We start from the raw sequence: 12,549 nt of genomic DNA, 5'->3' as shown, positions 1-12,549 counted from the left end.
CAACGCAGACCAACTCAAGGGTTTGAAACTCGCTTACAAGTCGTTCAGATACAATTTTAGGTCGTCCTGCTTCATAATACCATATAATAGCTTAGATTTGCTGTTGTTAATTTATCTCAGCAATGTGGAGTTTATCTCTAAAAAAACATTGCTTTTGCTTTTATTTAATAACGGCTGGGACGTAACACAGTGGTAGAAAAGAGGAGGCAGTTAATAAATAAATTGGACATACATAATAACTCATTCCTCATTGTTACTATTGAAGCAGTTGTTTAAACCATTCAGTCACTCCACTCAGCCCCTGCCTTCAGTAACACCCTGTTCATCTATCTGTTATAGCCATCAAAACTTGTACACCACGATTAGTTTCCTTCCTTCTCACGCGAACTCAGGTAATTTCTTTTATGAGTGTAAGGGAGTAAGTCACCAGTCCTTTCTTACGTTCCCGTTTCAAGGATTAAGCTTGAGGCAACGCCATGTGACCTCGTTGTTGCGGCGTCATATCAGTTAATCAATCATTCTGGCTTGTAACAATTGCGAAAATAATGAAAACACTAACTCACCCTACCCACGCTCCGTCCCTCACCCGTTAACTACTCCTCAGGAAGCCATACAAACCACCGTAACAACGTAGTTACTTCCACTCTTCTCTATGAAGCCGCACAACCCTCTGTAACAATATGTGATTACTTCTCAGTTTCATCCAATCACCGCGTCACCTCCAAGACTTTACTTTAGCTCCCTACAACATGATGAACATCAAAGTTATTGAAACCAATAAGGATCTTCAATGATTTATTACAAACAAAAGCATTTAAGTCTACAACAAGATGCGAAAAAAAAAAAAAAATAAAGAAAAATGAAAGACCGTGACAGTCTGTAATATACAATATACTGCACAGATTCAAGATGACTACTTCCATTACTCTTACATTATGGTTTATATACATGTCTTGAGTGGGCTACTTAGCTTAATAATGCAATATTGAACTGGACATTACAGAGCAAGGCAAGTGATGCTGGCAGCACACTGGCCCCGAGAGGAACAGTTAACACTGATGTCGGGAGCCGCGGCCTGGCCAACGCCGCTCACTCTGTGTACTGTTATGGAAGGAATCTTTGCCACACCAGACACTCCTGCAGCTGCCCTCACTTGCTGAGGTCAAATTGGTCCAACCTCCGTCTGTCCCTTTGACTAGTCATTACCCCTAAAGGCAATCAAATTCAGTATTGGCTACATTAAACCTATGAATTACAGTCAAAGAGACTCTCACTATGGGCCAAAAGCACCTGGGAACCTGGACCAAGGCCTTGCCCCACTGGAAGCCCGCGCCAGCAGCGCTGCGATGCCCTGCTGACCTGCCGGCCTGTGGTGCTGTGGTGCCTGCTTGCCCCACCACTGCAGTCTTGTGGTAGAGAGAGCAACAGTCTGTACTAAAATACTAACTTGGTACAGCTACAATATGGAAGAGATTGTTTTTAAGTGTATTATCCAGGCATCTTTCATTACAACAATTACAGATTTGCTCACCAGAAGTGACCACCACCAGGTCAGTGTGGCGCCGCCCACCACCATGCAGGGCTGGCGGCAAGGGCGGCTGCCTTTCACTGCTCGTGTATCAAGGCACCAATTTGAAGGATTTTGGTAATTACAACCAATGCCAGAGATGAAGAACAAATAACCCGAGGAAGACCACTTAGCTACAACAGCTTGTGAAAGACCTGAGCGCTACACTTAACAAGTTTATAATCTAACACAACACAGCCTTAAATCAATGCTGCACATTATACATATAATTGCATATGTACTTATAAAAAAATGAAAACCAATGAATATCACAAACAAAAAAAATGTACAAGTAACAAAGACAAGGAATCACAGACGCAATGATAAAAATAAATAAATTACAACAATATGGTTATTATTACTATATCAATAATAGTAATGGTGTCCTACAACAGTATCATATAAGGGATTCTTGGCACAGTCTCTGGCAGCCACCTCTGCCCTGGTGCCCCGGAGCCACTCCAGCCTCCAGCAGGCAATGCAGTTGTCAGAAACACTATTAATTTTCTATTAAACTTGAAAATGACTAGGCAAAGCTGGAGGTCAACCTGTACAACTGGAGACCTCTTTGTGCCTTTCCTCAACAGTGTCTAGACTACAGAAAGCATTCTATTCTGTAGATTTAGAAATAATAAAAGCTTGTCTAGTTTCTCTGCATTCAAGTAGAACACTAGTAATTCCTGCCATCTTTGGTAAGACAGAAAATGGAGGACAAGACCTCACAGCAGAGATATTCTAATAAATACATCATGTTGACCTGGCAACAGCAGCTGAGGACCCAGGCTACTGGTTGTCCTTGCTGTGCATTGACCATTTAAGTAACAGCAAACAATTCCTTCGAAAAACTTTCTGAACATAAAGCTATAATCAAAACAAGTGGTTGGTGGTGGACAATGGTACTGCCGTCTCCCGGGTCCTCTCGGCCTTGCTACAGTGCCAAGAACAGTGACAGAAATATGAAGAAATATAATGGATTACAATTAGATGAGATCATTACTGAAGTCGCCTGCTTTGCTACACACCCAGACTGGTTCCTTCCCGGTGCATTTGAGTTTGTACTAAACTTTTAATGTGCCTCACAGGAGGATTGTTTGATTTAAGTGAATTCCCATTAAAATAAACAAAATAACCAGCTTATGTTTTCAGAAAAGTACTACACATTAAATATCATTGGTTCTTTTGCAAGATAATAGGATTGATGCCCAACATGGCTGTCAACACCAAATCTGACATTTGGTAGAGAAATATCCTGAGCCAAAAAGGGAACAATATTTCCTTATACCATTCACTCTTTGGTTGTGAAAAAGGCCTCATAATATTTTGGAACACGGGTAATGTGAGTGTGGTAGTCCCCATGCAAAGGGAGAAATGGGTCACCAATCACTCTCAGACAGCGTTCTCATGTAATTCATCACTCACTCGTTGAGGCGAACACACCTCCTGTCACTGTGCCAGATCTTCCCCATCACCAAATATCCTCTACTCTGTCCAGGTGTTGGCTCTGCTCCTCAAATATACAACAGCAGCAGCAGTAGCAGCAGCAATTAAGTGTGCACACAAAAATACACACACACACACACACACACACACACACAGGTACACATGCATGTACACACACACACACACACACAGGTACACATGCATGTACACACACACACACACACACAGGTACACATGCATGTATACACACACACACACACACACACACACAAACATAAATTGTGGTGAGCAGACAATGAAAGCAGAGGTCTGATAACAAAATTATTTAGATTTACTTATAATGATGCAGGATTTGATTGTTTCTTCTTGCATATTGATGATATGAAAAGAAAAAAAAATATTGTCAACAAGAATTCATGAAAGAAAATGTCACCAAAGCATATTTTTTTATACAAACGATCTGGAAGGAAGACAAACAAGGAGAGTCATGAGGTAGAACAGGAGAAAAGGAGAAAAAAATGTCATAGCTTTCAGAGTAGTACAAAGATTGGAAAGGTGAACAAAAAAACTTACAGATAAGGGGCAATGGAAGAACAGAAAGGCACTAGTGAAAACTATGAAGGTCAAATGTCAAAGAATATAACTTCCCAGGAGAAGTACTGACTGCTGGAATGATGTGGATATGGGAATTATGTGAGCAGGGAATATCTCTGATTTTTCAAGACAAAGGTGGAGACAAAAGTGGGTATGGACATGGGACAACATGAGCTTGACTCAAACCCTATACATTACAATGTAAACACACACACACACACACATACACACACACACTCCTGATGCTGCACTACACACAGGGACGGACTTGCTTTTCCATACTTTGAAAGAAAAATCATCTTTCACCTCAGTTGTAAGACAGCAGACAAGAATGCATCACTTAGTGTTCTGAGCATGACTGACTCCTTGTTGCCTGCCACAGAACCTATTACTTTAAGATTGCACATAACTCCTCTAAAAACAGACATTGCAAAATTATGCCAAGAATGCGCACATGTTTATTTGAATCATTGAGCAGGTTAGCATAAGAGATCATTATTGATTTGATTTAACTTGATATATATACTATATGTATATACATATACATATAAACTGATTTCAGAACTGAATGTTAATGCACAGAAGAGGTATTTTACAATGTTCCTGGCACAACCTCTTGTCACCTCACCCAGACAGCCATCACTTTCTGCTGCCTGAAGCATCTTGCCTGGCGTGCCACCAATACTTCTGTTTCACCCACTCCGTGCTTCACTGCCCCCCCTTCTGCACTCTTTGGTAAACAATGGGGGCAACACGGAGAACATGTCACCAGCCTCCCCAACACACCCTTGGCGGCCACACAGTTCATTCTGGAGTTACACTGGCACGGTGCAGGAGTGCATAGGGGAGGCCAAGTAGGCTTTTCTGTGCCCTTTTGACTATCATCATGGGCAGTGATTTGATACATAACTAACAGTAGTAGCTGTGAGGTAGAGCGCACATGCTCCATTGGTCTCAAACACAGGCGTTGGTTTCAGTTTCTCAGGAAAAATGTTACAACAAAGCTGCTGCACAGCTGCGTACATTGATGTGCAGGCAATACTACTGTACAGTTTTTGCATAGTTTACAGTGCCTGCACACCATTCACTGATGCAGCAGCTCACACACTAAAACCTTTCTTTTCCTCAAGAAATACAGTGCATCCATGTTGAAGATTTCAGTGTAACATTTATTATAGTGCATTCTCAAAGAGCACTATGCATTTATGCTTCACTTGTAATAAACTCAAACTTTTCATGACATGATGATTCACAGCATAACATTTTTTCCATCACAAACAATTACCACCTCCTTTAGGACAAGCCAACAAAACATCAAACTCTCATTTTGTCCAAGAACTTAACAGACAAAAAAGACCTTCCAAAACTTCATGGCAAAATGATGAAGGTTGGGGATGGCAGGAAGTAGAATAAGCTTTCCATCAGACCTCCTCCCCATCCAACTCAGCATACTGGCGGAGGCAGGAGAGGGCATAGACCAGCCTCTCCCGCACCATGGCGTCACAGCCCACCTCAGCCAGCTGGGAGAGGCGGTAGGTAAAGGACTGGCGGTCGCTGCTGATGAACATGATGCTCACATCTGATCGTTCACCGGCAATCACTATCTTGGTGTGGTCCTTGAAGAAGTTGATCTGTGGGAGGGGAGTTGTAATGTTACTAAAATGAAAAAAAAACTAGGTACAAGTGAAAAGCTGCTGTTGGTGCTAAAATAAACTCACCACTTGCCTCCTACTGAGCTGGCACACTGCTTGGCTCTTCAGACTGGCATCCTGACCCTCAACATCCTGAAGGAGGCTAAAGTCTGTCCCTACAAGCCTCCCAATCTTGAGCCTTCCCTCCAAGGTGAGAATAGTGAGCACAAGCCTACTGCCATGCACTAAATTGTAACAGTATGCTCAAGACAATGTGCCAGTTCTAGTGACATTTACACCAAATATTTGTATTTCAAGTTTAGAGAACAAAGCCCAGCAGCACACATGCCTGGAAGGTTCCATTGCTAAGCTGCATAATGATGGACTTTGGTGTCCGGTCCCAGCGCCTCACGTGGGGGATGACATTGCCTCGCCCTACCACCGCCCGACTGCTGCGCACATCCCCAGCCTCTGTCAGGTTCTCTTCCATGTAGGTAGCAAAGTAACGCAGCAACTGGTAGCGTTCCTGCAGCCAGGCAGGCAATGAGCCGGCCTGGTGCACCACTAGTCGCCCAGTCGAGTCCGTGAACTCCACTCGGCTGTCACCCAGGAGACATTGTGTATTAGTCATGGAAGCTTACACAATTAGTCTTAACACAACAAAACACTGAGGCCATGGCATAATCTAACCTAACTCCACTTGGTTGTCACCTGGGAAACACTGTGCATTAGTTATGGAAGATTATACAATTCTTGGTCTTGAAGCAACAACATACTGAGGCCATGGAATAACTTAACCTAACTTAACTTCACTTGGCAGTCCCCTGGGGGACATTGTGCATTAGTTATGGAAGGTTAAAAAATTCTTGGTCTTATAACAACAAAACACTAAGGCCAAAGAATAGTATCTGCTGGGATTGATGTCCACAGCTTAGAATGAAATTTTAAGAGAACAGCATTTAAATATTTAAAGGAAAGCTCAGATCACTAATAACTCCATGGCCAAGGACAATCCAAACACACACCTCAAAAACAAACAAAACATGTGGTGTCTGCAATTCCATGTCATATCTATGGAGGAATAACCAGTTTTTATCAGTGACACAACACCAATAATGATCAAGGATATGCTGCACCTACCTCTTATCTGGACTTATGCTGATGCGGGTTAGGTCATTGAAGAACACGCCCACACAGTTGTCCGACAGCTGGTAGCCAAAGCCGTACTTGTTGGAGTAGTCAATCCACTTGGAGATGAAGAGCGGAGTGTGATTGAGGACAGCAGGGTTGGTGCTCATGTCTGTCGGTGGATGATAATAGATGTGCATAAGACCTTCAGATATTCATGACGTTCATAAACATACATACATACATACATACAAAGGAAGTATTAGCTGCATTACACAACATGTAGTTACCTACTTTGTTCTCTGTTGGTAGACTGCTTAGCAAAACTTATTAAAAACTGTATTGGACTTAATATTTGCATGCCCCAAGAAATTCCTTTATTTTGGAAAAGATATACATATGATAAAATATATTGTGATACGGCTTATTTTTTCCCAATAACTAGTTATACTTTGCAGTTTCTGAATGCCTAATGCTTTGTTCTGGATAAGATGTAGATGAGTTAAAACAAATTATGTTAAACCTCACTTTTCCCGGTGCTTGTTTACACCCAACAGGTTTTAAAAAGGCCAATGTTTGCTTTGCTTATCTTACAGCCCATGACTGGAATACAAATCTGCTGAGATTGAGATGAGGACCCACCATCAGGCATGTTGTCCAGACAGGATGCCAACAGGTTATACAGAGTCCCCGAGGTAACGTCCCTCTTCTTGGCCGTCACCACAGTGCCCGTTGAGGCTTTGTTGTCTGTGGTGCAGATGACAGAGGACAGCTTCTGCCGCAGACATGAGGACAAGGTGCCTCCCGAGTCCTTCTTGCGGTTCTCCTCCTTGGGGACTGCAGTGGTAGTGGGCCGGCTTGGGGGAGGACTACCTAGACCAAGACCTCCCTCCAGAATGGATATCTGCACACACAAATATACATGAGAGAGAGAGAGAGAGAGAGAGAGAGAGAGAGAGAGAGAGAGAGAGAGAGAGAGAGAGAGAGAGAGAGAGAGAGAGAGAGAGAGAGAGAGAGAGAGAGAGAGAGAGAGAGAGAGAGAGAGAGAGAGAGAGAGAGAGAGAATCATGGAGCATGATTTTATCTTAGAATCAATCAAAAGTTTTTTTTTACTATCAGCAGGACAATGCCTGTGTCAATGCTATTCTTGTTGCTACTTTGCATTGACATATACCTGTTTGCATGCACTTTCAACCAGTCCCTAATGCAACAGGTGAAAGTACACCAGGCAGAAGTGTTGGCACCATTTAACAACTCAACACGGAATACAAATAAGGTAAAAACTGATCTTCAGAGATTTGGTGATACAAAATGACAAGCAATAACCTTTAAAAGTGATAATGGCACCGAGTCCAGGTTGACAAAGAGAACCATAAAGACCACAAAATGCGCACACACACACACACACACACACACAAAAGAACCACAACAGAGCCACAGAAGTGACCAGTTCACCCTGATCTTCTTAGGTACATGACACACACATCTCACAAGACTTAGTCAAGACACAAGACAGTCAAGAAAAATGAACAAAAACCTCTTGAATCCACATGACAGACCTGACAAAACCCTTCACCATTACCTTGTCTGTCTGTGGCTTCTGGTTGGGGATGCGGAGAGTGGAGACTGAGGAGGTGATCTTCTTGATGTCCTGACAGAGAGGGTGCTGCTGCTGGGACTGAGACTGAGGCAGGGGAGGAGGGTGCTGAAGCTGCTGCTCTGGCATGGACACTGACTTGCCAATCACCTCAAGGCCGAACTTAGGAGGCTGAGTGCAGGCTGACGGGGGGTAAGGACGTAGGGACCACACCTGAGAGGAGGAAAATTCATATCAGTTCCAGATATCATACCCCTTTCTATCCCCTCGCTATCCCTACATAATTCTGCCTGATTTGATTCGGTTAGTGAGGGGTGTGAATGCCAGCAGAATCTTGGAGTAAAGGGGAGAAAAAGAGAGGGAGTCAGGTCGAGAAAGGAGTTAGGAAAAGGAGTTAGGATGTTTGTAAAGAGGCATAACTTGTACTTTCCTTGGCAGTTAGTACAACAAGAGCACAAAGAATGAATGTCTTGAAAAGTGTGTGTGTGTGTGTGTGTGTGTGTGTGTGTGTGTGTGTGTGTGTGTGTGTGTGTGTGTGTGTGTGTGTGTGTGTGTGTGTGTGTAGGGCTAGTGAAAAAAAAAAAAAACTACTACTAAAATTCTATTGCTATGACCTTCAGCTGGGATATTGACATCTTAGCATCTCCTATTTACTCCCAAACAAGTAACAAAGATGTGCTCAGGAATTCTGTTTGTGTGCCCGCGCATGTCTCCTTGTGTCGGGCAGGGGTGGGGAGATCGCGTCAGAGAGAGAGAGAGAGAGAGAGAGAGAGAGAGAGAGAGAGAGAGAGAGAGAGAGAGAGAGAGAGAGAGAGAGAGAGAGAGAGAGAGAGAGAGAGAGAGAGAGAGAGAGAGAATTTCCACGTATTTAAGTCATTGTATCTTGGCCATTATGACTCGCATACTGCAAACTGATAATCACAAAAGTACGTTATTCTTAAGCCATTACATCCACTGCGTTTTTGTGACACGAATCTTACATAATAAATAAATAAATGAATAAATAAAAATAAGTAAGTAGCTATAAGTGCAAGAAAACAACCACTGCAAAATCACAAAAAATAATCGAACTACGTTATTGCCAAACCATTAAAAACCATTTTAAAAAGAAATAAAGAAAGGAGGAAGAAGAAGAAGAAGAAGAAGAAGAAGAAGAAGAAGAAGAAGAAGAAGAAGAAGAAGAAGAAGAAGGAGCCATTAACAGTGCAAAGCCAACGAATATCTACTTAAACCGACTAACAACAACAACTACACAAGCACAAGTCACCAAACAACGTGAACTTAAACCATCAACCATAAAAAATAACGGTACTATAACAGCAACACGCATCTTCGTAACCAAAAAACAACAAATAAATAAAACAACAATAACGCGCAAAAATAAAACCAGTGTCGCCGAGCCTCGTCCTTGTAGCGTCCCTGGAGCCGGTGGAATGGCTTGAAATGGCTTGGATTTCACCGGCGGAGGGACACACAAAGGAGGCTCAACCGGTCAGGAGTCGCCGCGCACCCACCTGACGTGAAGAACTCGTGGTTCAGCAGCTGGTCCAGGCGGGGCCGCGCGTTGGGGTCCGGGTGGAGGAAGCGGCGGATGAGGTTGCGGGCAGCGTCGCTCACCAGTGGCGGAATGACGTACTTGTTTGTGGTGATGCGCGAGTACGTTTCCTTGAGGGAGTCTGTCTCGAAGGGCGGCTGGCCGACTAGGAGGGCGTACCTGATAGCGAGAGAGAGAGAGAGAGAGAGAGAGAGAGAGAGAGAGAGAGAGAGAGAGAGAGAGAGAGAGAGAGAGAGAGAGAGAGAGAGAGAGAGAGAGAGAGGTTAATTAATCACCTAAGCAATGGTAAGGTTCATAACAGCATCAATTAAACAGGTAATTGCCACTCAAACCCGCCACTTATCTTGATGCCACTACGACATCAGCTCATGCGAGATAAATGATAGTGCAGACATTGTAATTATCGCTATTGTACTCGTATGTATTAAAAGTGTGTGTGTGTGTGTGTGTGTGTGTGTGTGTGTGTGTGTGTGTGTGTGTGTGTGTGTGTGTGTGTGTGTGTGTGTGTGTGTGTGTGTGTGTGTCCACCTACATGATGCATCCCATGGCCCAGATGTCCGCGTCGTAAGAATGGCCAAGCTTGTTGAGCACTTCAGGGGCGATGTAGTTCGGAGTGCCACATATGGTCCTGCTGGGGGGGAGAGAAAACAACCTGATATTCTACACGAAGGAAACACTTCACACAAACCCACCCAGTCCCTCTGTAACTTCTAAAACACACCCAGTCCCTCTATAACTTCTAAAACACACCCAGTCCCTCTGTAACTTAACGCTGAAAGGTAAAGAACCAGAGGAAAGGCACAGGATTAAAGGAACGTTACATTACAAGGAGGATGAAGGAGGACATGACCTGTACACACCGATATCTCAGTCACTTTTATGCATTTAAAAGGAAAGAACCTGAGGAAGAGCCAGTATGAAGGAAAATGTGTCCTCAGCGTGGTACAATCTGTCAGTTCCTTACATTGAAAGATGAAGGAGAAAATATAAACAAAGGAAAAACTAGATCCAAACACGAACATTTCTTAAGACTGAAAGAAAAACAGCTTGAGGAAAAATCTGTGGGAAGGAAGCTCTACCCAAACACACACACACACACACACACACACACACACACACACACACACACACACACACTTTCCGTCACGTCCTCAAGTGTATAGGCAAGTTAAGAAAGAACGTCCAGCAAGGGAAAACCTAACTTAACCTAAACACCAATATCTCCTCATGAAATTAAAAGAAACTAAGCAGAAAACTATACACACACACACACACACACACACACACACACACACACAACTATCCGTCACGTCCTAAGTGTACAGATAAGCTAAGAGAACGTACAGCAAGGGAAAACTCACCTAAACACCAACATCTCGTCATGAAATTAACACAGACTAGGCAGAAATCTTAAACAAACCAACACTTAAACAAACCAACACCCTCCGACAGAAAGACGACGGAGGGAAGAGTCATCACGGAAGGAAAAACTCATTCTAAGCACGCCAGCATATCAATAACGTCTTCACATTAGAATTCAAAGCAAGAGACGGACGATGTTTCCACTTAATGACCGCCTAATGAAAGCCCTCTGGAGCATCCGCAGAGAAACACCCTAAGGAGAGATCCCACAGCCATCCAAGGACCGTCTGTGTCTGGGCAGAGTGACATATTTTGATTACAACTCCGCCTTACACAAGTTACGCTCGTTTCTTAATTAAAACTTTCTGCGCCTTTCCTCCACTACTTCCATCTGGCTGTAGTGAAAGTTATTTGGGTTTTCTTGATGGGCTTTACCAGGAGTTTTATGGGCTTTCCTAATGGACCGTAGAGGAAATTATTGGGGTTTTCGTCACAAGGTATAGGGGAAGTTATTGGGTTTTCATGACAGGGTGTGGTAGAAGTTATATTTCATGAATGGGTGTAGGGGAAGTTATTAGTGTTTTCTAAGTGGGTGTAGTGGAATTTATCAGGGTTTTCATGACAAGCTGTAGTACTGGGGTTTCCTGATAAACTATACTGGGAGTTACTGGGGTTTTCTTAGTGGGCCGTAGGAGGAATTACTGGGGTCTTCATAACACCCAGCAGTGCAGTAGTTTTAACATGTTGTGGCGGGAATTTTCAAGGACGTCTTCATGATTCTGGTGATGAATGGACATGAATTCTGCATCATCAGTGGGGGTACTCATGAAAACCCGACTAATAATCTCTGTGGCTTTGAAAATTGTAAAGTTGAGAGGACAAAGCATTTCCATATACATACACTGATGAATACACATAAACACACCTAAGAAAATAAGGAAGCTATAAGAAGCCAGTTGACCTAACACGTGGCATTGCCTATCTGTATCCACCAATCATCCCTATCCACTGACAAAGGATAACTAGACGAGAGAGAGAGAGAGAGAGAGAGAGAGAGAGAGAGAGAGAGAGAGAGAGAGAGAGAGAGAGAGAGAGAGAGAGAGAGAGAGAGAGAGAGAGAGAGAGAGAGAGAGAGAGAGAGAGAGAGAGAGAGAGAGAGAGAGAGAGAGAGAGAGAGAGAGAGAGAGCATGTACAATCTATATCAACCTATCATCCCTATCTAGTGACGAAGAACAACTAAAAGGCAAAGAAAGAATGAGTCCCTGTGTGAAACCTACCAGCCTATACCCATCCAGCATCCCATCTAGCGACAAGGAGCAACTGACAGGAGAGAGTGAATCACTATACAGGAAGCGAATGCACACGGAACTCTGACACACGCATACGTACATAGCTTGTTGGCTCTTTAATCCGCCTCATAACGAATGCACCGCCACAACCTTACATTCTAACGGCGGGCAAGACCAGCCAACACCTCGCCTTGAATACCGTCTACGCGTCTGGGTGTCTGAGCTCCTTGTCTGGTCACTACAAGCGCACGACGGGCGACGCTGCCTCACCACCCAAGCGTGCAGAGTCGACACAGAGACAATCCCGCCGCTAAGCCATAAATCAGAGCAGGAGGAGGCGTGGAAGCTGCGGAACATGTACTTTGCATGCACCACACTCCACGCT

General features: G+C 43.6%; 1 protein-coding gene across 1 annotated transcript in view; it reads right to left on the bottom strand.

The window, feature by feature from the left end:
- Positions 1-782: 782 nt before the first annotated feature.
- The window catches only part of LOC135115142 (serine/threonine-protein kinase PLK1-like), a 95,933-nt gene continuing 84,166 nt past the window's right edge, over positions 783-12,549 (bottom strand). The window contains exons 5-11 of the mRNA XM_064031643.1: positions 10,045-10,140; positions 9,472-9,671; positions 7,943-8,139; positions 7,003-7,264; positions 6,373-6,532; positions 5,582-5,831; positions 783-5,232 (exon numbers count right to left, since the gene is read on the bottom strand). Of these exons, the coding sequence (XP_063887713.1) occupies positions 5,023-5,232; positions 5,582-5,831; positions 6,373-6,532; positions 7,003-7,264; positions 7,943-8,139; positions 9,472-9,671; positions 10,045-10,140 (1,375 nt within the window). The 3' untranslated portion in view covers positions 783-5,022. The remainder of the gene's footprint in view (positions 5,233-5,581; positions 5,832-6,372; positions 6,533-7,002; positions 7,265-7,942; positions 8,140-9,471; positions 9,672-10,044; positions 10,141-12,549) is intronic.

The sequence above is a fragment of the Scylla paramamosain genome, chromosome 28 (genome assembly GCF_035594125.1).
Source record: "Scylla paramamosain isolate STU-SP2022 chromosome 28, ASM3559412v1, whole genome shotgun sequence".
In the NCBI taxonomy this organism is placed as follows: domain Eukaryota; kingdom Metazoa; phylum Arthropoda; class Malacostraca; order Decapoda; family Portunidae; genus Scylla; species Scylla paramamosain.
Note: the sequence above shows the minus strand (reverse complement) of the source record. Positions and strands in the feature narration are given on the sequence as shown.